This window comes from Oncorhynchus clarkii, chromosome 25 (assembly GCF_045791955.1).
Source record: "Oncorhynchus clarkii lewisi isolate Uvic-CL-2024 chromosome 25, UVic_Ocla_1.0, whole genome shotgun sequence".
NCBI lineage: Eukaryota > Metazoa > Chordata > Actinopteri > Salmoniformes > Salmonidae > Oncorhynchus > Oncorhynchus clarkii.
In genome coordinates this window covers 22919812-22947088 of record NC_092171.1, presented here as the reverse complement: position 1 = coordinate 22947088, position 27277 = coordinate 22919812, and the positions used below count along the sequence as shown (strand labels likewise).

Sequence of the window (27277 nt, the reverse complement as noted above, 5' to 3'; positions counted from 1 at the left end):
ATATGTACCCATTGAGTCTTGACTGACTCATGAGCTTATTTCAACTGTCCTACCAAATCAGAACTCAAAATATAAGTTGTTTACTACAAGTTTTATAAACAAAGTAAACGAACACTATAAAACCTCAAAACATGATTAAAACTGTAATTTTGAAATCATGGCTGTTCGGTCCTTGCATCCATAGCTTTGTTTATGAATTTGAGAGTGGTACATTTCTCCAGCCCCATCACTCATCTTTTTTACAAGAACAGTGGCGTTTGATACGTTTTGTAATTGTTTCTACTCCTGATTGCCGCTTTAATCTAAATATGATGACATCATGATCAAGGAAGGGAGCTGGGTGGCGAGGAAGGCAACGCCATTTTCGCACAGCGTTAGTCCTACTAAATTAGTCTCTAGTGATGTTAGACCTAGCTGGGTAGTTAAATTAAAAGTAGCTCGTGTATTTAGCTAACTTGAAAGAGCATGTAACACAGGCGAATATGTCCTTTTTGTTTCGCAATCTCTTGATTTACTTTGGTATGTAGTCACCGATGATGCAGCGATAAGCAATCAAATTCGCGGCGTGACAGCTATGTAAAGGTTAGCTAGCTAAACTGCATTGGTTTAGGTATCTCCGGTCAGTAAGGAAGACAAGGGCAAGATATTAAATAGTTCGCTAGGTTAGCTGAGCTAAGTTTATAAACAGTTAATAATTTGGTCTTTGAGGTATACAACATTTCAGTTTTGAATCGGATTGAAGTCGGACTAACACTTTACTTTGGGGCAACGGATGTTCAATAGAACGGTAAGATTGACTGGCTGGGATTGTCTGTCAGTGGCAGCTAATGTTGACAAGCAGCTAACGTTAGCTAGTTAGATGCCGAACAGGCTGTTACCGATATCATTGCATCTAGTTAAAGCAATCTTTCTTTCAATTAACAGAAGTAAATTAATCTGAGAAATTATAACATGTTGCGCACAGCATGTGGCTAGCTAGCTACAGTACACTTGTTATGGATTTATCCTAAGATTAGGTTGTTAGGAGTATTCAGGAAGTTTATGCTAGCTAACTACAGTAATTTATCTGTTATAAACAGAAACCACGCACTAAAACTGCAGCTATCTAGGTTTGAGCACACTTAACAGGTACTACCGATTACTCCATTTATAGAATACGAATAGTTCATTAGATAACCGAGAAGGGGACCTTAATGAAAACAACAGTTCAGTTGGCCAAGTATCTGTGACTACAGTAGCTAGATATGTTCTCCTCAACCTCTGAGCTACTGTTTTTTTCTGTGACTGCTTGCCAAGCGTTGATGGTTGTCATTGAAATTCAGGAGGGCTGTTCTGTAGGAGGACTCTTGTGCCCTCTGAAAGTGTGTCTGTGTTGATCAGGAGTATGTAGACGTTGTGGTGACTAGGGATACTGAACCCAGTGTATTTGGGTTGGCAGCTGGGGGTTTGAAAGTCAGGTGGCTGTGAATGTGAATTCTACTAGGCTGCGTGGAACTGAGGAACTTGCCACTATCATGGAGTCTCAGAGCTGGCAGATGTTTTGTGTATTTTTTTTCATCATTTTTGGATGAATAGCACAGCTGAAGTAATACTATACACACACACACACTCACTGTACCTACCCCACCCCATCAGTACCCACCCTTAATTTCTTGCTTCTCAAGCAGCATTGGATTTTGAAGCTGATTATGTCCTGGCCTGGGTGTCAGTGTGAGGAGGACAGGGCCAGTGCAGTCAAATGGCCTTGTTAGATTCTGTCCTCAGTGTGAAGATGCCCCAGGGCAAAGTAACCATGCAAATCCCTTAGACTGGAGCCCAAGGGAAGCTGCCATCTATAAATTGTGGATGCTGCATAGAACAATGACACACACACACACTGAAGGCCCTGCCTGTTGTTTTAGACACTGTTGTGGTCAGTGTTGGGTGGGAACGTTTCTCTCAATATCCTTGCTCCCTATGAGTAATCTTACATAATCTCTTCATTTTAATGCAAGAATGTTCGCCAGTACAAGCACTGTGTATGTTCCTCTTTTTCACTGATTGGTTTTTGCTTTCTCTGCTATAGTGGAGGTGTTTGTTATAAAACCTAGCCATCAAGCAGGGAAATGGTTCCAATTGTTTTTCCATCATTAATATTTCCCATAGTGGATTTTAGAATCACTTAAAATAAGGACTGTTTTTCGTGTAGGCTTACCCTGGCGTGATGTTTTGATAACCATGTAAAACTCTCTTGGACAAGGGGACTTTTATCAATATATCCGGATCTATTTACTCACAGATTTGAAAATATTAATTAGCATCAAAGTAGGTATCATGCAAAACTAAAAATCCCAGCAAGCTCCTGCACATCCTGCACATCTTCACACCATTGCTAACAGGTATTGTGTCAATTTAAACTTGCACAAGATAGTTCACATAATTGTCCTTTTAAAGAAATGTAGCCAATTTATTCATTACTACATTTAGCTAACATTAGTTTAATCCAGAGATTTGGCAGTCTTGTCCAGGTCATGGCATTTGTAGTTCTTTATGATGCTAATTAGAAGCTAATTAGCATTTAATTTTGGGGGTGTAAATACATGCAAATATATTGAATAAATGTCACCGGCCCATCAACGCGGCTAATTGTAGAGAATTTTAGAGGCCCCCATCTTGGCGATATTGAGACATTTTTGCATTTTAAGCATATTTTCTGCCATTCTATACATTTTTCAATGGAGTTGATTTTTTTGTTGCAGTTTTAAAGCTAATTTCCTGCAGTTCTATGCATTTTTCTACGCCTCATGCGGTGTTATTTTGCTTAAACATATACGGAGCCAATCAGATGTTTTATTATTAAGTTGTTGACAGTTACAGTTGAAGTCGGAAGTTTACATACGTTGGAGTCATTAAAACTTGTTTTTCAACCACACCACATTTCTTGTTGACAAACTACAGTTTGCCAAGTCGGTTAGGACATCTACTTTGTGCATGACACAAGTCATTTTTCCAACAATTGTTTACAGACAGATTATTTCACTTATAATTCACTGCATCACAATTCCAGTGGGTCAGAAGTTAACATACACTAAGTTGACTGTGCCTTTAAACAGCTTGGAAAATTCCAGAAAAATATGTAATTGCTTTAGAAGCTTCTGAGAGGCTAATTGACGTCATTTGAAGGTGTACCTGTGGATGTATTTCAAGGCCTACCTTCAAACTCTGCCTCTTTGCTTGACATCATGGGAAAATTAAAAGAAATCAGCCAAGACCTCAGAAAAAATTGTAGACCTCCACAAGTCTGGTTCATCCTTGGGAGCAATTCCCAAACGCCTGAAGGTACCACGTTCATCTGTACAAACAATAGTATGCAAGTATAAACACCATTGGATCATGCATCCGTCATACCGCTCAGGAAGGAGACTCGTTCTGTGTCCTAGAGATGAACGTACTTTGGTGCAAAAAGTGCAAATCAATCCCAGAACAACAGCAAAGGACCTTTTGAAGATGCTGGAGTAAACAGGTACAAAAGCATCTACAGTGGGGCAAAAAAGTATTTAGTCAGCCACCAATTGTGCAAGTTCTCCCACTTAAGATGAGAGAGGCCTATAATTTTCATCATAGGTACACTTCAACTATGACAAACAAAATTGATTTTTTTTTTCTCTCCAGAAAATCACATTGTAGGATTTTTTATGAATTTATTTGCAAATTAGGGTGGAAAATAAGTATTTGGTCACCTACAAACAAGCAAGATTTCTGGCTCTCACAGACTTGTAACTTCTTCTTTAAGAGGCTCTTCTGTCCTCCACTCGTTACTTGTATTAATGGCACCTGTTTGAACTTATCAGTATAAAAGACACCTGTCCACAACCTCAAACAGTCACACTCCAAACTCCACTATGGCCAAGACCAAAAAGCTGTCAAAGGACACCAGAAACAAAATTGTGGACCTGCACCAGGTTGGGAAGACTGAATCTGCAATAGGTAAGCAGCTTGGTTTGAAGAAATCAACTGTGGGAGCAATTATTAGGAAATGGAAGACATACAAGACCACTGATAATCTCCCTCGATCTGGGGCTCCACGCAAGATCTCACTCTGTGGGGTCAAAATGATCACAAGAACGGTGAGCAAAAATCCCAGAACCACACGGGGGGACCTAGTGAATGACCTGCAGAGAGCTGGGACCAAAGTAACAAAGCCTACCATCAGCAAGGGCATTGAAGATGAAACGTGGCTGGGTCTTTCAGCATGACAATGATCCCAAACACACCGCCCGGGCAACGAAGGAGTGGCTTCGTAAGAAGCATTTCAAGGTCCTGGAGTGGCCTAGCCAGTCTCCAGATCTCAACCCCATAGAAAATCTTTGGAGGGAGTTGAAAGTCTGTGTTGCCCAGCAACAGCCCCAAAACATCACTGCTCTAGAGGAGATCTGCATGGAGGAATGGGCCAAAATACCAGCAACAGTGTGTGAAAACCGTGTGAAGACTTACAGAAAACGTTTGACCTCTGTCATTGCCAACATAGGGTATATAACAAAGTATTGAGATAAACTTTTGTTATTGACCAAATACTTATTTTCCACCATCATTTGCAAATAAATTCATTAAAAATCCTACAGTGTGATTTTTCTGGATTTTTTTTATTCTCATTTTGTCTGTCATAGTTGAAGTGTACCTATGATGAAAATTACAGGCCTCTCTCATAATTTTCAGTGGGAGAACTTGCACAATTAGTGGCTGACTAAATACTTTTTTGCCCCACTGTATATAGAAACCCAGTCTACCCCAAACAGCAGCATGACCAAGTGGACTGGGGACAACCACGAGTTATGAGAGAGAGAGAAAGAAGACTGGCCCTAGCCCCCCCGGCACATATACTATTGCAGCATAGATACTGGGGGGGCCGGGAGACACTGTGGATGATACCCTCTGACAAGGCCAACCAGGCAGGATATAACCATACCCACTTTGCCAAAGCACAGCCCCCATACCACTAGAGTGATCTCAACAGACCACCAACTTGCTACCCTGAGATGAAGAGTTCCTCCACCGCACGAGCCATGGGGGCGCCAAACCCGTACAGGATGATCACGTCAGTGACTCAACCCACTCAAGTGACGCACCCCTCCTATGGATGGGATGGAAGAGCACCAGTAAGTCAGTGACTCAGCCCCCGTAATGGGGTTACAGGCAGTGAATCCCAGTGGAGAGACAGCAATGGCGGTTTGTCGCTCCAGAGCCTTTCCGTTTACCTTCTCACCCCTGGGCCAGATCACACTCAATCATAGGACCTACTGAAGAGATGAGTCTTCAATAAAGACTTAAAGGTCAAGACAGAGTCTGCGTCTCTCACATGGATAGGCAGACCATTCCATAGAAATGGAGCTCTGTAGGAGAAAGCCCTTCCTTTAGCTGTTTGCTTAGAAATGCTAGGGACAATGAGGCCTCCGTCTGATCGTACCGTACTTGTAGGTATGTACTGCAGGACCAAATCGGAGAGATGGGTAGGAGCAAGCCCATGTAATGCTTTGTAGGTTAGCAATAAAACCTTAATCATCACTAGCCTTAACAGGACGCCAGTGTAGAGAGGCTAGCACTGGAGTAATATGATCAAGTTTTGGGGTTCTAGTCAAGATTCTAGCAGCCGTGTTTAGCACTAACTGAAGTTTTGTAGTGCCTGATCTGGGTAGCCGGAGAGTAGAGCATTGTAGTAGTCTAATCTAGAAGTGACAAAAGCATGGATTAGCTTTTCTGCATCATTTTTGGACAAAGTTAATTATTTTTGCAATGTTACCAAGATGGAAAAAAGCTGTCCTTGAAATATTCTTGATATGTTCGTCCAAAGAGAGATCATGGTCCAGAATAATGCCTAGGTCCTTCAGTTTTATTTGAGATGACTGTACAACCATCACGATTAATTGTTAGATCCAACATCAGATCTCTTTGTTTCTTGGGACCTATAACTAGCATCCCTCATAGCAGTGAAAGTTGACATTGTGTTTCCAAATGACATCACCAAGAGGTAGAATATATTGTGAAAACAATAGTGGTCCTAAAACGGAACCTTGAGGAACACCGAAACGTACAACTTACAAACAAACCATAACAGGATGTGCCACATCGTTTAGTGTACGCAACACTACGTTGGCAACACACTCTAAATCCTAACGTCGCTGAGTTTTGTAAGTCATGTGGTGTCCACCACCAAAGGGTCAGAGTGAGGTGTTCTCTCATTTGTGTCTGAAAGTAGCTAGCAAGCTAGCCAACTTTAGCTAGTTAGCTTGGGTGCATGACTGCCATTGTAAGGAACGCTCGTATCAACCCTACCTCTCGTCGAGAGCATCCAGTGTCAATAGTGCAGTGTGTGCTCTGAACTCTCGGAATTTACGAACAGCGTACTCTGACACACTTGAGGCAATTTACGAACGCACCCTTAGTTGCCAATCAAATGTATTTGGTATTGATCAAATGGGCGTGCAGGCAGGAGAGTTCCCATTCAGTTGTGAAAATGTGGGTTGGGACAAGCATGCATTGGCAGGCAAGCAGCAGAAGGACAAGCAGGCTACTATTCCCCATCGTTAATCAGTGCAATTTTGACGACCAACTATCTGAAAATGTTTGAAAGGGTTTATCTAATTTCCTTGTTAGATTTGAGCTAATCTTGCTCTGGCTAGCATTCGTTGTTGATCTTGTTGTTGATGTGCGTAACTGAGGGGGGAGAGCCTACCTTTTTTCATGGTTGTTTGATCCATAGGACTGTAAAGTTCCCAAATGTAAGAGTACTGTGGTATTTACACCACTGTTCAAAAGTTTGGGGTCACTTCGAAATGTCCTTGTTTTTGAAAGAAAAGCTTTTTTGTCCATTTAAAATAACATCAAATTGATCAGAAATACAGTGTAGACATTGTTAATGTTGTAAATGACTACTGTAGATAGAAACGGCTGATTTAAAAAAAAATGGAATATCTACATAGGCGTACAGAGTAGAGGTCCACCGAGTTTGATTTTTGAACACAGATACCGATTTATTGGAGTACCAAAAAAAGCTGATTCCGATTAATCGGATGATTTTATTATTTTTATTTCATTTTTAATGTATTTGTAGTAACAATTACAACAATACTCAATGAACCCTTTTATTTTAGCTTAATATAATACATAAATAAAATCTATTTAGTCTCAAATAAATAATGAAACATGTTCAATTTGGTTTAAATAATGCAAAAACACAGTGTTGGAGAAGTAAAAGTGCAATATGTGCCATGTAAAAAAGCTAACGTTTAAGTTCCTTGCTCAGAACATGAGAACATATGAAAGCTGGTGGTTCAATATTCCAACTTCTTCAATATTCCCAGTTAAGAAGTTTTAGGTTGTAGTTATTATAGGAATTATGACGCGTCGACTATTTCTCTCTCTACCATTTGTATTTCATATACCTTTGACTATTGGATGTTCTTATAATCACTACTATTTCCAGCCTTATCTCGGGACTTGATAGGCTTGAAGTCATTAACAGCGCTGTGCTTCAAGCATTGCTAAGAGCTGCTCGCAAACGCAGTAAAGTGCTGTTTGAATGAATGCTTACGCGCCTGCTGCTGCCTACCGCCGCTGTAAGATTGCTCTATCAAATATCAAACCATGGACTTAATTATAATAAACACACAAATACGAGCCTTTGATCATTTAATATGGTTATATCTGAAAACTGTCATTTCGAAAACAAAACGGTTATTCTTTCAGTGAAATTCGGAACCATTTCGTATTTTGTCGAATGAGTGGCAACCCTAAGTCTAAATATTGCTGTTACATTGCACAAACTTCAATGTTATGTCATAATTATGTAAAATTCTGGCAAATTAATTAAGGTCTTTGTTAGGAAGAAACACAGTTCGCAACGAGCCAGGCGACCCAAACTGCTGCATATACCCTGACTCTGCTTGCACTGAGCACAAGAGAAGCGACACAATTTCCCTAGTTAATATTGCCTGCTAACATGCATTTATTTTAACTTAATATGCAGGTTAAAAAAAAATACTTATTTGTATTGATTTTAAGAAAGGCATTGATGTTTATGGTTAGGTACATTTGTGCTACAATTGTGCTTTTTTCGGGAATATGCTTTTGTTAAGTCTTCACCCGTTTGGCAAAGTTGAATTAGGCTGTGATTCGATGATAAATTAACAGGCACCGCATTGATTATATGCAACGCAGGACAAGCTAGTTAATCTAGTAATATCATCAACCATGTGTAGTTAACTAGTGATTATGTGAAGATTTTTTAATTTTTATAAGATAAGTTTAATGCTAGCTAGCAACTTACCCTGGCTCATTGCAGCCACAAGGTCCTTTTGACGCTGCACTCGTGTAACAGGTGGTCAGCCTGCCACCCAGTTTCTTCGTGGATTGCTATGTAATCGGCATCCAAAAAGGCAGATTACCAATTGTTGTGAGAACTTGAAATCGCCCCTAATTAATCGGCCATGCCGATTAGTACAGAGGCCCATTATCAGCAACCATCACTCCTGTGTTCCAATGGCAAGTGGTGTTAGCTAATCCAAGTTTGTAATTTTAAAAGGCTAATTGATCGTGGGAAAACCCTTTTGCAATTATGTTAGCACAGCTGAAAACTGTTGTGCTTATTAAAGAAGCAATAAAACTGGCCTTATTTAGACTAGTTGTGTATCTGGAGCATCAGCATTTGTGGGTTCGATTAGAGGCGTAAAATGGCCAGAAACAAAGACATTTCTTCTGAAACTCGTCAGTCTATTCTTGTTCTGAGTAATGACGGCTATTCCATGTGAGAAATTGCCAAGAAACTGAAGATCTCGTACAATGCTGTGTACTACTCCCTTCACAGAACAGAGCAAACTGGCTCTATCCGGTGCACAACTGAGCAAGAGGACAAGTACATTAGAGTGTCTAGATTGAGAAACAGACGCCTCACAAGTCCTCAACTGGCAGCTTCATTAAATAGTACCTGCAATACACCAGTCTCAACGTCAACAGTGAAAAGACCACTCTGGGATGCTGGCCTTCTAGGCAGAGTTCCTCTGTCCAGTGTCTGTTCTTTTGCCCATCTTAATTTTAAATTTTTATTGGCCAGTCTGAGATATGGCTTTTTTTTGTTGCAACTCTGCCTAGAAGGCCAGTATCCCGGAGTGGTCTCTTCACTGTTGACGTACTATTAAATGTTCCCAAAATGTAAAGATGATGGATCCTCCAATTCTGGTTTATCGATCCCACCACTCGCCATCTACATAGTTCCTGGCTGCGCCTCACAAAAGGATAGTTTGAAAATCCGCGACTTAAGATTAGAATTTTGATGACAACATGCACATAGGCTGTAGTTATTTTAACGGAAAAGCCTATGTTTTTTCAGCTCATATTTACGAGGCAGTGGCATACAACACAGCGTAGGCATAGCCTATAGGCCTAGTGTTTATATATTTTTTGATTTATTCATTCGGGTTTCTGATGTGTGAATCATGCGTAAGGTTGCTGGTTCGAATCCTAGCCGACTAGGTAAAAAAATCTGTCTATGCCCGTGAGCAAGGTACTTAACCCTAATTGCATTTGGCGCGTCTGCATAATGACTAAAATGCACAATGTAAATCAATGTATGTGGTGATAGTCTTTGAGTTGGACCTTTACGTCTATTTATTGAGCGTTCTAAAAGTTTATTCGCCAGGTGGGAGAATGATTTGGGAGGGGCCTGGAATTGCCAGTGACAGCGTATTTCTCAAACATTGTGGTTCAGAATGCTCCACTGCTCCCTCTGTCCAAGGTTATTTACGTCATCAATACCTCAGCTTGGCTCTGTGTTTGAACAGGCAGAAGTCAGAGCAGAAGGTCTTCAAATACATTGCCCACACTCTTCTTTCTTTTTCGAGGTCTGTCTTCAGCACAAAAGCCCTGCCTGTATGTGTGTCATTGGTTGATAAGCACGCTTTGTTCAACACAACTAGTGATTTCCCCGATGCAGACACACGGAGGAGCATATTGATTGAGATGGGCTAGACTAAAGTGGATGTTGGAAAGCCGCGAGGACAGAAGTTATTTTTAAAATGTTAATTTTTTTTTTTTTGAAATTTACCCCTTTTTCTCCCCAATTTCATGGTATCCAATTGTTTTTTAGTAGCTACTATCTTGTCTCATCGCAACAACTCCCATACGGGCTCGGGAGAGACGGAGGTTGAAAGTCATGCGTCCTCCGATACACAACCCAACCACTGCTTCTTAACACAGCGCCATCCAACCCGGAAGCCAGCCGCACCAATGTGTCGGAGGAAACCATGGCAACCTTGGTTGCACTGTGCCCGGCCCGCCACAGGAGTCGCTGGTGCGCGATGAGACAAGGATTTCCCTACCGGCCAAACCCTCCCTAACCCGGACGACGCTAGGCCAATTGTGCGTCGCCCCACGGACCTCCCGGTCACGGCCGGTTACGACAGAGCCTGGGCGTGAACCCAGAGTCTCTGGTGGCACAGCTGGCGCTGCAGTACAGCGCCCTTAACCACTGCGCCACCCGGGAGGCCCTGGACAGAAGTTATTTTAAGCAAAAGTGTCTGAGTCTCTAACACAATGGATACAGGTCAAATGTAAACAAATATAGTGTAGGGCTAATGCATTTAGTGACACTGAATTAAAGGGACAGCATATTTATAATGTACTTAGGCCAGGGTATCTGTACTTCTGACAACTAAATCCATTCCTCTTCTTTGTGTCTGGTACAGGATGCGTGAGAACATGTCCACCATGGTGTGCTTGAAGGAGGAGGAAGACCCTGGGGAGAAGCTGTCCCAGGATGAGATCATCTCCAGGACCAAGCAGGTGATCCAGGGCCTGGAGGCTCTGAAGCAGGAGCACAACTCTATCTTGGAGGGCTTGCTGGGAACGCTGCGCTGCCTGAAGCAGGAAAACCAGGGTGTCCTGGTGGAGGAGAAGTCCCTCATGATCCGCAAGTCCCTGGAGATGCTGGAGCTGGGCCTGAGCGAGGCACAGGTCAGTACACTGTTTGTCTGCTACACACCTCTGGACCTGGGAGAGCTGGAGATAGAGCCCTCTGGGATCTGATCGAATTAACCTTCAAATTAGACAGCTAGATGGAGAAACCACAGCCATCTACTACTTCAATGGTCTGAGTGTCAGTAAACTAGTCTGAAACAGAGGATTATTCATGAATTTACCTCCAGTGTTCTCAGTGTTCTTCCTCGACCCCTTGCCTCACCACTACCCCTGTTCCCCTGTTGTGTTTGTCCCAGGTGATGATGGCGCTGTCGGGCCACCTGAGCTCTGTGGAGTCGGAAAAGCAGAAGCTGCGGGCACAGGTTCGTCGGCTGTGCCAGGAGAACCAGTGGCTGAGGGACGAACTGGCGGGCACCCAGCAGAAGCTGCAGAAGAGTGAGCAGAGCGTGGCTCAGCTGGAGGAGGAGAAGAAACACCTGGAGTTCATGAAACAGCTCAAGAAGTACGACGAGGATCTGTTGCCATCGGTGAGATAACCCACACCATACACAACATGCCCACGCGCAAGCAGGCTGATGCAAACACACACACACCCCACTGCTTTTCATCTGCCTGGTTTACTCTAAATGAAAATAACAATCATCTGCCCTCTCTGTTTTCCTCTGTTAGGAGGAGAAGGACTCTGACTCCAGTAAAGAGAATCTGGATGATCTGTTCCCAGACGACCAGGATGACCAACCTCCTGGCAGTGAGTGTCTTCTTCATATCCCCATGTCTCTCCGTTCCACCCCTCCCATTCTCTCTCCTCGTTCCCACTTTCCCTCCCCACTCCCTCAATACATTGACTGGTCCCTCTAACTACTTTCTCCTCCTGTTGGTCTGAAAGGCCTGATCACTTTGAGCTTTACAGTGCTATTAGACTGAGCTGGTTGAGTGTTGAAGCAGGCCAAATGGAAATGGACCCAGTTAGCCAGATCACACAGGCATCAGGTTGGGTTCACTCTAGCAACCAGCATTTATAGGAGAGGATCTGAGGCACAGAGACAGACAACCACTCCCCATTTAAGCAGATCATTATGGACAAAATTAAACAAAAGGGATCCTACGTACATTACCATATTGTATAATGATCCCACACAGAACCACATCCAACAAATGAAGTAAGCCAAATCAGTACATATCTACATTAGTGCACTTTAAATCTTTGCAATTTGATACATCTCCAGGAATTGCTCCACCGCATAGAGAACTAATGAGATGCAGATAGGGCTGTGGAGGAGGGAGGGAGATGGGAGCAGGATCTCTAGTCCTTTGTTGTGTTTGTATTGGGGATATTATTACTTTATTTTAATCTGTGTTTCTGAGGGGGGAGAGAGAGGATCAAAGGGAAGAGTGGGTAGTGCCAGGAAGCTCTCCAGAGAGCGGGGGAGGAACACATCATCAAATGATCCTGAGTATGCTCACATTAATCCAGCTGCCACATGAAGCAGAGCTGACTGAGATAGCCTTCTGTGTCTGTATGACATGACCCTAGGCTGGTACTGTTATAGTGAAGTGGGTTAGACTCCTCTACTGTCCAGACTGCTACCTCCTTGATAGGCTCTTAGGTCCCTATCAGTGCGGTGCTGGAGTTGGTACAATGGGCCCTGGCTAAAGGTGGATTGTATGTTTTTACATAGTTGCAGTGTGCTGTATGTGCACTGATTTTTCAAGTGGATATCTTTGGTTTGGCCATGCATGTCGATAGGATTCGTCACTCTAGTGCGAGTCGACTGAACACCTGGGATCAGTTTTTCCGGCGAGACATTTTTTATACTTCCTGTGTAGGGCCAGGATGATATCAGTATCTAAATATTTTTTCCTGTGGCAAAAATGAAAACACGAAGCAGACCAAACTTTTTTGTCCTTTAAAAACCTGCTGTATGTAAAATATTTGGTACTTTAGCTTGGAAAGTAAATGTGACTCTAGATGACAACATAATGTTTGTTTCCAACATCACGGCTGTTTTCCTAAAGAAGTGAAATCCACTGCGTTTTGTTTCTTTGTGGTGATTCTAACTAGTATCGCCATACTGGCATCATACCGGCCCTTTTCCTGTGTGGTGGAGAGTGTTCTTACTGCAGAGGACAACTCCTTCTTCAGCCCACTGTCCCTCCTTCAGAGGTGATACAGAGCTGTGGGCGTCTAATGAGACACTTCCAGTGTCTGTTTCTCCAGTCCAACATTAATAGTGTGTGTTTGAGTGAATAGTCCATGTGAGTAATTTAAATGTTAACCCCTCACCCCCCTGCTCTGTGTCTCCAGTCCAGCAGCCCCACGGTAGTGCAGCAGCAGCAGCAGCCCAGCAGGGAGGCTATGAGATCCCGGCCCGCCTCAGGACCCTTCACAACCTGGTGATCCAGTACGCCTCCCAGGGCCGCTACGAGGTGGCCGTGCCCCTCTGCAAACAGGCCCTGGAGGACCTGGAGAAGACCTCCGGACACAACCACCCAGACGTGGCCACCATGCTCAACATCCTGGCCCTGGTCTACAGGTCAGCTTGGAGGAGGGGCTCTGGGGTGGGGATGGTTGGTATTCGGTGTGAATCAATTGTAGTCATTATAATACACTGGTAATTGACCTCATTGTCAGAGAAACAACGTTAACATGCTTTATGGCTTCTCTCTCTCTTTCTCGTTCTCCTCTTTCAGGGACCAGAATAAATACAAAGAGGCAGCCAACCTGCTGAACGACGCCCTGGCCATCAGGGAGAAGACTCTGGGCAGGGACCATCCAGCGGTGAGTGATGTTTCTCATCAATCTCTGTGTCTCAGCAGTATGTCTGTAACCAGCCATGCAGGCAGGTCCACTAACTGTGTCGACCCCAACAGGCTTGTGTCTCTGACTCTCCCTGGACATCCAGTTCCCTCAGTGCAGACTCAGAGCAGCAGAGGTTAGGCTCTCTATCCCCTTTCAGCCTCCATGTGGGCATCAGACCATTCCAGTTAAAGGTCACTGTGTGCACCTCTGTGGTCTGGTGGGCTGAGTGATGTGCACGTTGTGGAGATTCATCCTGCTGATTTGGGATATAATTACAGAGCAGTAATCACTTCCTGTTTCCCCTGTTTGTCTTCCTCTCGTCGGTCGGTCACACCTCTAATTCACCAAATCAATTGCACTCTGCTGCCATGGTTGAGTCTTGCGGTCACTCACTACTACACACGGGCACTAATGATTGAGGCTGTCTCAAGCATGATCTTTGTATATTACTGTGTGTGTGTGTGTGTGTGTCTGTCTCAGGTGGCTGCTACACTCAACAACCTGGCTGTGCTCTACGGGAAACGGGGGAAGTACAAGGAAGCGGAGCCCCTTTGCAAGCGGGCTCTGGAGATCCGGGAGAAGGTGGGTCAGAGGGCATATGTCACCACAAGGCATTGTGGGTATGGAGTGCTAATACTGCAGAATGATCTGGATTCCTGCTCCTCTCCAAGTAAATCTTGCTCAAGTTTCAAAGGACTTTTCATTTCTTTGGAAAGTTTTCTTCTTTGTCAAACATTTAAAAAAATGTTTTACTTATCTTCTGTGTATGTTCCCGCCTGTAATCACCCCCTCCTCTCCCAAGCCTCCCTATAGTTTTGTGTTGTTCAGAGGAACTGTGACTTTGGAGAGAGTTGAGTCCTGGAAGGGGTTCATGATATTTGACTGCAGAATTGGATGTTTATAAAGGAGAAGCTCAGCAGTCCTAGAGATACAAAGTGCTGTCTCTCTATTTATCCATCTCCCTTTCTGTTTCGCGTTCTCTCTCTTTCTCGCCCTGTGCCTTTTCCCCTCATGCTCCCTCATGCTAAGATTGACATGTCGACTCCTGTGTTGGAGAGCACAGAGCTTAAAGACAGCTGAGACATTTTATTTATATTTCCACTTCAACTCTGATAAAGCTCTCTCTCAAGGTTAGAGATTTGCCACCCAGCTTTCGCAACAGAGGAAGGAAGACAGCTTTGCTGATGTAGGAGGAATTTTCCTGGCAGTTCTTTCTTTTTATAGCTTTTGCTTTTCCCACTGTATGAGCTGCCTGAGTCCTTGGTTTATCCCTATGGGTGAAGACTAGAAGGAGGAGGCGGACGGAGGGTCTCTCTCTAGAGTACCCCAGTAACAGGCACTAACCCTGGCTCGAGTTCAAAGGCATCACTCCTCAATAAAACTCAATCAATATATCACCCAGACCTTGCTGTCTTGTATTCCCTGTTGAAATCCTATACTTTTAATGATGTTTACAGTAAACTCTTCAAATTTACCTAGAAACTTCACAGGAGAGAGGAGGAGGAGTGAGATTTGTACACATCCAGCAGCACAGGTTGCTTTGAAAACCTCTTACTATTGATCATTCAGACAGAAACCATCAATCAGAGACTCAAGTCTACCTCATCAGTAAGCCTCTGTCGGTCACTGCATAGAAGGGAGGGAACTCTTTCCCTGCTAATGAGCAGTGTGTCTCACTCCTAACTCCCAGTCTCTCTCTTTCTGAGTCAGACAGAGAGACAGCGTTAGCCCTCTGCTCCATTCTCTGTCCTCACCCAACCCATTTGTGATGCCTCTCCTCCAGCTCTGCTCTGACTTCACCCTCTTATTCTCTTATGATATTTAGCCTAGCCAGTAAACAAAGGACAGAAGTGAGATTGTTATTCAATCCTAAGTAATGGGGATGGCGTCCAGTGTTTCCCATAAGCACCGGCTGTCGGCTAATCAGCCGGTTACAGACCCATTTTCAGCCAGCTACATTTTCCACTTCTTCATTTGAACTAGGCTACTTCTCATTTAAAAGTTTGAATTCACTAGTCCGTTGAGCCCTCTCCCGCTAAAATGAACTATATGCATCTTCTAGCGATCTATTGATGGGACAGGCGCCTGTCGCTCACAAAGCGAGCAATGACAGGGAAACGCAGCAGAGAGGAAGAGGCGAAGCGAGAGGTTTCAATCGCGCCAAAATATATCCGGAATAAGCCCAGTACGTTTCTATGGGTTTATGGTGGACCTAAGCTTGTCGCCTGCCTTCCCGCCTTTGGGACAACGACTCCCATTGTTAGGGTGGAGACATGAGTATCTTGTCATTATATCCAGATCTCTGGTTGCAGTCAAATTCCTTTACATGGAGGAGGGAGAGGAAGCATGAAGCTCGTGAATATGCACGTCCCATGTAATGTACAGTGCATTCAGAAAGTATTCGGACCCCTTGACTTTTCACATTTTGTTACGTTAGCCTAAAATTGATTAAATATTGGATTAAATAGTTCCCCCCCCCCCATCAATCTAAACACAATACCCCATAATGACAAAGCAAAAACTGTTTTTTTTAGAATAGTTTTTTACATTTTAATACATTTGAAAACAATCACAGTTACATAAGTATTCAGACCCTTTGTTCAGTACTTTGTTGAAGCACATTTGGCAGTTATTATAGCCTTGAATCTTCTTGGGTATGACGCTACAAGCTTGGCACAACTGTATTTGGGGAGTTTCTTCCATTCTTTGCAGATCCTCAAGCTCTGTCAGGTTGAATGGGGAGCGTCGCTGCTCAGCTATTTTTAGGTCTCTCCAGAGATGTTTAATCAGGTTCAAGTCCGGGTTCTGGCTGGGCCACTCAGGGGCATTCAGAGACTTGTCCCGAAGCCACCCCTTTGTTGTCTCGGCTGTGTGCTTAGGAACGCTCTGTACTTTGAGCCTTTCCTTTTTTTTCTTCGATCCCGACCAGAGTCCTAGTCCCTGCCGCTGAAAAACATCCCCACAGCATGATCTTGCCACCACCATGCTTCACCGAAGGGAGGGTGCCAGGTTTATGCCAGACAAGTTCAAGGTTTATGCCAAATAGTTCAATCTTGGTTTAATCAGACCAGAGCATCTTGTTTCTCATGGTCAGAGTCCTTTAGGTTCCTTTTGGCAAACTCCAAGTGGGCTGACATTTGCCTTTTACTGAAGAGTGGCTTCTGTCTGGCCAATACCGTAAAGGGCTGATTGGTAGAGTGCTGCAGAGATGGTTGTCCATCTCCTCAGAGGAACCCTGGCGCTCTAGGAAGAGTCTTGGTGGTTCCAAACTTCTTCCATTTAAGAATGATGGAGGCCACTGTGTTCTTGGGGACCTTCAATGCTGCCGAAATATTTTGGTACCCTTCCCCATATCTGTGCCTCGACACATTCCTGTCTCGAAGCTCTACGGACAATTCTTCTACCTCATGGCTTGGTTTTTGCTCTGATATGCACTGTCAACTGTGGGACCTTATATAGACAGGTGTGTGTGCTTTTCCAAATCATGTCCAATCAATTGAATTTACAACAGATGGACTCCAATCAAGTTGTAGAAACATCTCAAGGATGATCAATGGAAACAGGATGTACCTGAGCTTAATTTCGAGTTTCATAGCAAGGTTCTGAATACTTATGTAAATGAGGCATTTCTGTTTTTTATTTTTAATACATTTGCAAAATGTCTAAACCTGTTTTTGCATTGTGTGTGTGTGTAGGTTGAGGAGCTTTTTTTTAATTAAAACAAAAAAAAATATTTTAGAATAAGGCTGTAACGTAATAAAAACGGAAACCTGGAAAACTATATCCTTTAATTTGTTTTCAAAATATTGTTTACTTATTTTTTCTGTTTTAATAAAGTACAGTACCAGTCAAACGTTTGGGCTCCTACTCATTCAATAATTTTTTACTATTGTCTACATTAAAGAATCATAGTGAAGACATCAAACTATGAAATATCACATTGAATCATGTAGTAACCAAAGAAGTGTTAAACAAATCAAAATACATTTTAGATTTTATATTCTTCAAAGTAGCTTTGCATACTCTTGGCCCTCTCTCAACCAGGTTCATGAGCAATGCTTTTCCAACAGTCTTGAAGGAGTTGCACATATGCTGAGCACTTGTTCGCTGCTTTGCCTTCACTCTGTGGTCCAACTCATCCCAAACCATCTCAATTGGATTGAGGTCGGGTGATTGTGGAGGCCAGGTCATCTGATGCAGCACTCCATCACTCTCCTCCTTGGTCAAATAGCCCTTACACAGCCTGGAGGTGTGTTTTGGGTCCTTTGTCCTGTTGAAAAACAAATTAATGTCCCACTAAGCGCAAACCAAATGGGATGGCGTATCACTGCAGAATGCTGTGGTAGCCATGATGGTTAAGTGTTTCTTGAATTTAAAAAAAATCACTGATAGTGTCACCAGCAAAGCACCATCACACCACCACCTCCATGCTTCACTGTGGGAACCACGCATGCGGAGATCACACGTTCACCTACTCTGCGTCTCACAAAGACACAAAGATCTCATTTGGACTCATCAGACCAAAGTACAGATTTCTAATGTCCATTGCTCGTGTTTCTTGGCCCAAGAAGGTCTCTTCTCATTGGTGTCCTTTAGCAGTGGTTTCTTTGTAGCATCTCGACCATGAAGGCCTAATGTCACAGTCTCCTCTGAACAGTTGATGTCGTCTGAACATTTTATTTTGGCTACATTCTGAGGCTGGTAACTAATGAACTTATCCTCTGCAGCAGAGGTAATTCTGGGTCTTCCTTTCCTGTGGCGGTCTTCCTAAGAGCCAGTTTCATCATAGCGCCTGATTGTTTTTGCAACTGCACTTGAAGAAACTTTCAAAGTTCTTGAAATTTTCCAGATTGACTGACCTTCATGTCTTAAAATAATGGACTGTTTCTCTTTCCTTATTTGAGCTGTTCTTGCCATAATATGGACTTAGCCCTATTTGGTAAAAGACCATCTTCTGTATAACACCCCTACCTTGTCACAACACAAGAAAGACATTTTACAAATTAACTTACATTTTTTTTGTTCATTTAACCTTCAACTAGGCAAGTCAGTTAAGAACTAATTCTTAATTACAATGACGGCCTACTGGGGAGAGGCAAAACAACAGATTTTTACCTTGTCAGCTCGGTGATTCGATCCAGAAACCTTTCGGTTACTGGCCCAACGCTTTAACCACTAGGCTACCTGCCACCCCAAAGGTACACCTGTTAATTGAAATGCATTCCAGGTGACCTTATGAGGCTGGTTGAGAGAATTCTAAGAGTGCTGTCATCAATGCAAAGGGTGACTATTTTTATTTGTTTAACATGTTTTTGGTTACTACATGATTCCATATGTGTTATTTCATAGTTATGTCTTCACTATTATTCTACAATGTAGAAAATTATAAAAAATAAAGAAAAACTCTTGAATGAGTAGGTGTGTCCAAACCTGATACTGTACATAATGAAGAACAAATATTGTGGCAATTCATATCTTGCATTAACACTATAAATAAGCCTTTAATCTCAAGAGAAGACTGTTAAAGGTTTAATGTTGTCTTACTTAAAAATAGTCCTGGTCATATAGACTTAGATATTATAATATTCCAGTAGTTAAAATGTTAGTCATGTATTTCTACACAATGCCACAACACATTTTTCCGATATGAGAGGTAAACAATTTTGCTTTGTATTTCAGATGGAAAATGGAATCTGAAATACACTATCCCTTTCTTTTCTTTCCAAAACACTTGAGCGTTCCGTCTCTGATCAACTTTCTCCTTATATCTCTCTGAACTATCTTTTTGGCCATAACCGGTCAAGTTTCAAGACGGGTCAATCAACCAAGGCTGCTCTCTTCTGTGTCACGGAGACTCTCCGCACTGCCAAAGTTGACACACTCTCCTCTGTTCTCATCCTCCTAGATCTATCTCCTGCCTTTGACACCGTGAAACATCAGATCCTCCACTCAACCCTCTCAGGGCTGGACGTCTCAGGCTCTCCACACTGCCAAATCTGACTCTCTCTCTGTTCTCATCCTCCTAGATCTATCCGCTGTCTTCGACACTGAACCATTAGATCCTCCTCTCCACCCTCTCAGGGCTGGACGTCTCAGGCACTGCACACTCTTGGATTGCATCCTACCTGGCCCTCCTACAAGGGGATGTGGATCTGTGTCTGCGCCACATACTCTCACTACTGGTGTCCCACAGGGCTCGGTTCTAGCAGTGACTCGCTCCTGCAGGTTCATGCTCTACAACATCCGCAGAGTACAACCCTACCTCACACAGGAAGTGGCGCAGGTCCTACTCCAGGCAATTGTCCTGTCCCGTCTGGACTACTGCAACTCGCTGTTGGCTGGGCTCCCCACTTGTGCCATCCAACCCCTGCAACTTATCCAGAATGCTGCAGCCGGCCTGGTTTTCAACCTTTCCAAGTTCTGTCACCCTGCTCCTTCGCACACGCCACTGTCTTCCAGTTGAAGCTCACATCCACTACAAGACCATGGTGCTTACCTATGGAACACAAGAGGAACTGCCCCTCCCTACCTTCCTACACCCCAATGCGAGCACTTCGTTCTGCCACCTCAAAAAAAAAACAATAATTTCTATGTCTGTGATATGTGGTTGTCCCCTATCTAGTTATCTTAAGATGAATGCACTAACTTTAAGACGTTCTGGATAAGAGCGTCTACTAAACGACTAAAATGGGGCGGCAGGGTAGCCTAGTGGTTAGAGTGTTAGACTAGTAACTTAAAGGTTGCAAGTTCAAATCCCCGAGCTGACAAGGTACAAATCTGTCGTTCTGCCCACTGTTCATTGAAAATAAGAATTTGTTCTTAAACTGACTTGCCTAGTTAAATAAAGGTAAAAAAAAAAATGGAAGGAAAAAAAATGGAATCAAGGTATTAGAATGTTTTGATGGAATTAAAGCATTTGAATGTACCAGAGGCCACCAAAATAGAGCTCCTTCTGCAAAAAAAAAGGAATTTACCCAGTGGGGAAAGAAAAAAACGGCCCAGGGCTGCCTGGCTGGCTACTTTCTCTATTTGGCTACTCTATGTACTTGTGGAAAACACCGGCCGTCTCTTTTTGTTGTGATAAACTCCTTTCTTGCCCCCTTACTTTGAGAAGCTGACCCATTATTGCTTTATTGCCCACTGTTTTGTTATATTTACATGGCCTCCCCATCTCACCTCCTGTCCAGGTTCTGGGTAAGGACCACCCAGACGTTGCCAAGCAGCTGAACAACCTTGCCCTGCTGTGTCAGAACCAGGGCAAGTATGAGGAGGTGGAGTACTACTACCAGCGGGCCCTGGAGATCTACCAGACCAAACTGGGCCCTGACGACCCCAATGTGGCCAAGACCAAAAACAATCTGGTAAGAGGGTCACATAGGGGTTAAGAGATCACTGGCTTCGAAAAATGACTGCACATTTTCTAATGAGTTATGAGAAGATTTTCTTACTTTTTGAAGATCATATTCTTACATTCTCTCTCTTCCTCTCCAAGGCGTCCTGTTACCTGAAGCAGGGGAAGTTCAAGCAGGCTGAAACTCTGTACAAAGAGATCCTTACCCGCGCACATGAGAGGGAGTTTGGCTCTGTAGACGGTAAGACACTCTCTCACAAAGCATATGTTTTGCTATCTTTGTGGGGCCATTAAATTGATTTCCATTCAAAATAATATTTCTCTAAAACCTAACCCCCAAACCTAAAATAGCCTTTGTCCTTGTGGGGACCTGGGAAATGTCCCCACGAGCGAGAATTTTCTTTGTTTTACTATATTTGTGGTGATTTCTGGTACCCACGGACACACACACACACACACACACAATCTATTGTTTGATGGGCGCCCGAGTGGTTCAGTGGTCTAAGGCACTGCATCTCAGTGCAAGAGGCAACACGAATCCAGGCTGCATCACTTCCGGCTGTGATTGGGAGTCCCGTAGGGCGGTGCACAATTGGCCCAGAGTTGTCCCGGTTTGGCCAGGGTAGGCCGTTATTGTAAATAACAATTTGTTCTTAACTGACTCGCCTAGTTAACCTCTCTGGGATTGTTCATTGCAGTGCGCCAAATTCAAAACAACAGAAATCTCTTAATTAAAATTCCTCAACTATACAAGTATTTTACACCATTTTAAAGATATACTTCTCGTTAGTCCAACCACAGTGTCCAATTTCAAAAAGGCTTTTTGGTGAAAGCAGAACAACATATATATATCATTATGTTAGGTCAGCAACTAGTCACAGAAAGCATTTTCCAACCAAAGAGAGGTGTCACAAAAAGCAGAAATATAGATCAAATGAATCACTAACCTTTGACGATCTTCATCAGATGACACTCCCAGGACTCAATGTTACACAATACATGTATGTTTTGTTCGATCAAGTTCATATTTATGTCCAAAAACCTCAGTTTACATTGGCGCAATGTTCAGAAATGCCTCAAACATCCAGAGAAATTTCAGAGCCACATCAAATAACAGAAATACTCATCATAAACTTTGATGAAAGATACATGTTTTACATAGAATTAAAGATAAACTTGTTCTTAATGCAACCGCTGTGTCAGATTTCAAAAAAGCTTTATGGCAAAAGCACAATATTCAATAATCTGAGAACAGGTTCAGCCACAAAAGCAAGCCATACAGTTACCCGCCAAATTGTGGAGTTAACAAAAGTCATAAATAGCATTATAAATCTTCACTTACCTTTGCTGATCTTCGTCGGAATGCACTCCCAGGATTCCCACTTCCACAAATGTTTGTTTTGTTCGATTACGTCCATATTTATGTCCAAATACCTCCATTTTGTTTGCGCGTTTAGTTCACTATTCCAAAGGCACAATGCGCGAGCGCAAAATCCACACGAAAAGTCAAGAGTTCCATTACAGTTTGTAGAAACATGTCAAACGATGTTTACAATCAATCGTTAGGGTCTTTTTATAATACATCTTCAATAATATTCCAACCGGACAATAGCGTATTCATTACAGAGGAAAAAGAAGGAACGGCGCGCCCGCGTTACCGCGCAGTAATCAACCTATTGGCCTCGGCCTAGTTCACTTGTTGAAACAGCTCTTATTCGACACCCTTCCACAATAGAAGCCTCAAACAACTTTCTAAAGGCTATTGACATCTGCTGGAAGCCTTGGGAAGTGCAATCTGACCCCATAGACACAGCATATTGGATAGGCAATCACTTAAATGAAACTACAAACCTCAGATTTCCCACTTCCTGGTTGGATTTGTCTCAGGTTTTCTCCTGCCATATAAGTTCTGTTATACTCACAGACATCATTCAAACAGTTTTAGAAACTTCAGTGTTTTCTATCCAATACTACTAATAATATGCATATATTAGCATCTGGGACAGAGTAGCAGGCAGTTTACTCTGGGCACCTTATTCATCCAAGCTACTCAGTACTGCCCCCCTGTCACCAAGAAGTTAAATAATAAATACATGTAAAAGTTAATGTTTTCAGGCTGCTGTCATCATTTTAGTGGAAATGCGCTTCTGAAAACAACAGTGACCTTTCAGTTGAATGTTCTAATACTTTGAGACAGACCAGGTCGAGCACCGTGGTGTCGGAGGGTAGGCCGTTATTGTAAATAACAATTTGTTCTTAACTGACTCGCCTAGTTAACCTCTCTGGGATTGTTCATTGCAGTGCGCCAAATTCAAAACAACAAATCTCTTAATTAAAATTCCTCAACTATACAAGTATTTTACACCATTTTAAAGATATACTTCTCGTTAGTCCAACCACAGTGTCCAATTTCAAAAAGGCTTTTTGGTGAAAGCAGAACAACATATATCATTATGTTAGGTCAGCAACTAGTCACAGAAAGCATTTTCCAACCAAAGAGAGGTGTCACAAAAAGCAGAAATATAGATCAAATGAATCACTAACCTTTGACGATCTTCATCAGATGACACTCCCAGGACTCAATGTTACACAATACATGTATGTTTTGTTCGATCAAGTTCATATTTATGTCCAAAAACCTCAGTTTACATTGGCGCAATGTTCAGAAATGCCTCAAACATCCAGAGAAATTTCAGAGCCACATCAAATAACAGAAATACTCATCATAAACTTTGATGAAAGATACATGTTTTACATAGAATTAAAGATAAACTTGTTCTTAATGCAACCGCTGTGTCAGATTTCAAAAAAGCTTTATGGCAAAAGCACAATATTCAATAATCTGAGAACAGGTTCAGCCACAAAAGCAAGCCATACAGTTACCCGCCAAATTGTGGAGTTAACAAAAGTCATAAATAGCATTATAAATCTTCACTTACCTTTGCTGATCTTCGTCGGAATGCACTCCCAGGATTCCCACTTCCACAAATGTTTGTTTTGTTCGATTACGTCCATATTTATGTCCAAATACCTCCATTTTGTTTGCGCGTTTAGTTCACTATTCCAAAGGCACAATGCGCGAGCGCAAAATCCACACGAAAAGTCAAGAGTTCCATTACAGTTTGTAGAAACATGTCAAACGATGTTTACAATCAATCGTTAGGGTCTTTTTATAATACATCTTCAATAATATTCCAACCGGACAATAGCGTATTCATTACAGAGGAAAAAGAAGGAACGGCGCGCCCGCGTTACCGCGCAGTAATCAACCTATTGGCCTCGGCCTAGTTCACTTGTTGAAACAGCTCTTATTCGACACCCTTCCACAATAGAAGCTTCAAACAACTTTCTAAAGGCTATTGACATCTGCTGGAAGCCTTGGGAAGTGCAATCTGACCCCATAGACACAGCATATTGGATAGGCAATCACTTAAATGAAACTACAAACCTCAGATTTCCCACTTCCTGGTTGGATTTGTCTCAGGTTTTCTCCTGCCATATAAGTTCTGTTATACTCACAGACATCATTTAAACAGTTTTAGAAACTTCAGTGTTTTCTATCCAATACTACTAATAATATGCATATATTAGCATCTGGGACAGAGTAGCAGGCAGTTTACTCTGGGCACCTTATTCATCCAAGCTACTCAGTACTGCCCCCCTGTCACCAAGAAGTTAAATAATAAATACATGTAAAAGTTAATGTTTTCAGGCTGCTGTCATCATTTTAGTGGAAATGCGCTTCTGAAAACAACAGTGACCTTTCAGTTGAATGTTCTAATACTTTGAGACAGACCAGGTCGAGCACCCTGCTGCCTGGGTGACTGCCTGACTGTCTGTCAATATCTTTTTAGACCTGCATGTGTCTGATTGTTGTTTTTGGTCTCTGGCTCTGCAGATGAGAACAAACCCATTTGGATGCATGCTGAGGAGAGAGAGGAACATAGCAAGGTGAGAGAGTGTGTGTTTGTGAGGGGGATGATAGAGGGTCCACTTTCACTAATGGGCATGGCATGTGTCACTACTGACTTGTGGCTGAACTTTCACAACTGACAGGGAAAAGTGTTTCAGTCACGGTATGAAAGGGTCATCAATTTAGACTGCTGAAGAAATTGTGATGAACTGTAATCTCTCAATTTTCCACCTCTCTCTTTAGGCACTTATGTATATTAGGTTACATTGACATGTCTCAGATCGGTTAATTTACTCTAGATCTCATTTTACGCTTCTGTATAATTTGTCCAGAATTAGCTGGAATATTTAGGCAAGTTCTTTGTGACCAACAGTTTTGCTATTAATGTGTTGCACCTCGGTCGCGTCGTTGCCATTGTTATCAATGTTATACAGATGCTGCAGCCATATTGATGCTCAAAAGTAGAAAGGGGGCTAATGAATTTGAACCGGGGCGAATGACTGTCGTCTAAATTACACTCTAGGGGCTTGGGAATACGATGGCATTGATAAAGTAGGCACATATTTAGTAGGAAGCAACTTTATCATTATGTTGGCAAATGTACTTTTAGACAGATGCCAATGTTGTCATTAGCTAGCAAAGTTTGTCAGATAATAGCTAGCAATGCTAACATTAGAGGAGACCTCCAGATTTTTGTTACCTATCTTAGCTAACTAAGGTAAACTCACTCACTTTTGTACATCGCCTTGGTCCGTTGCCCTTATTTTAGCGCCTCAAAAACGTAATACTTCCAGATCAACGGTAATGTCAATACCATTGTAAAGCACAATTTCTCCCCTTTCCAACAGAATCAATAACATGAACAGAATCAATAACATGACCCGTTTCTGCATTTTATTTTACTAGTCAGTTAAGAACAAATTCTTATTTTCAATGACGGCCTAGGAACAGTGGGTTAACTGCCTGTTCAGGGGCAGAACGACAGATTTGTACCATGTCAGCTCGGGGATTTGAACTTGCAACCTTCCGGTTACTAGTCCAACGCTCTAACCACTAGGCTACCTTGCCGCACCAATTCAAGACGGCAATGAGCCCCGTCGGGTCGTTTTAAAAAATGGCGGGTGGGGAAGCAAAACTACTGCGTGTTAGTGAGAAGGAGAGATGTTGTGTGGGAAAATTGCTTTTTTTCAATCTGTCCAATTTATCACCTTATCGCCTCTAAAATGTAAATAAAACACTATAAATAGTTTATATAATGTGTCATTACATACCTATTTGAAGGTTTGTGTCGAATTTGAATCGGGTTTTTAGGGCGGTGCTAAAGTGATCTTAGAAGTAAACAGCGGCTTTGAGAATGATGATCGCATGCAGTGATGACGCAACAAATGACTAGGTATCTCCCCCTTACCCCCGTCACTGTCCATTTCTTGTTTTTAAATGATGAGAGAAGTGCTACACCTGGTGGAGAGAGATTGTAAGACAGAAATAGTTTCTTTATGCGTGCTGTACGTTACGACATGACACGTCAAGATGTAACGGAGGAGGGTCAGTCCTTTTCAACTTTTCTCCAATACTATAGAGCCATTACCATGTGGATCAACTCTTGAATAGAAACCTAGTTCACACCCCTGATTTTGACGTCAACACAGTCGCTACAGTCCCATTAGTTTTCTTTGTAGCCTCGTTTGAATGTTGCGGTTGCGCACATTTGTACGGAATGGGGTGAGTTTACGTTAGCTAATGTTATACTGCATCTAAAGTCAATCTGGCGACATCAAAATGTTGACAAAGGTTTTTCCTACTAATTATTTATCTTCTTTAGACCAAATAATTATCGCCCAATGAGGATGCATTGAGTAGAATGCTCACAAACGTGCAACGCATGAATAGGGGTGGGTGTTTGTCATTAGCGTTTGAATTCCTTAAATCCTGACAACTGATGGATGTGGTGGTTCTTCTCTTCTCTAGGGAAAGCAGCAGGACGGCTCCCTGTTCGGAGAGTATGGAGGCTGGTACAAGGCCTGTAAAGTAGACAGGTCTGTGTTGAGTCTGGAAACTCATGGACTGTTCTGTAGGTGATTACATCATTAGTTCATGATGTGTTTATAATGTCTGCCCCCAGCCCCACAGTAACCACCACCCTGAAGAATCTGGGCGCCCTCTACAGGCGGCAGGGTAAATTTGAGGCGGCAGAGACACTGGAGGAGGCAGCCAAGCGCTCCAGAAAACAGGTGTGACGTGACCACTGTCCTCTTCTGACACTCAC

At 42.7% G+C, this 27277-nt stretch overlaps 1 protein-coding gene across 10 annotated transcripts in view; it reads left to right on the top strand.

Annotated features, from left to right (window-relative positions):
* Positions 1-325: 325 nt before the first annotated feature.
* Positions 326-27277, top strand: part of LOC139383677 (kinesin light chain 1) — a 38236-nt gene continuing 11284 nt past the window's right edge. For 8 of the 10 annotated variants that reach the window (XM_071128214.1, XM_071128215.1, XM_071128218.1 and 5 more), the window contains exons 1-12: positions 326-787; positions 10716-10983; positions 11244-11474; positions 11617-11695; positions 13253-13481; positions 13639-13726; positions 14228-14329; positions 20935-21108; positions 21240-21339; positions 24997-25049; positions 26980-27047; positions 27134-27242. In XM_071128214.1, the coding sequence (XP_070984315.1) occupies positions 10717-10983; positions 11244-11474; positions 11617-11695; positions 13253-13481; positions 13639-13726; positions 14228-14329; positions 20935-21108; positions 21240-21339; positions 24997-25049; positions 26980-27047; positions 27134-27242 (1500 nt within the window). In that variant the 5' untranslated portion in view covers positions 326-787; position 10716. Of the gene's footprint in view, positions 788-2358; positions 2379-10715; positions 10984-11243; positions 11475-11616; positions 11696-13252; positions 13482-13638; positions 13727-14227; positions 14330-20934; positions 21109-21239; positions 21340-24996; positions 25050-26979; positions 27048-27133; positions 27243-27277 lie in introns of those variants that run through there. The other 2 variants (XM_071128212.1, XM_071128213.1) reach the window with 2 other exon arrangements.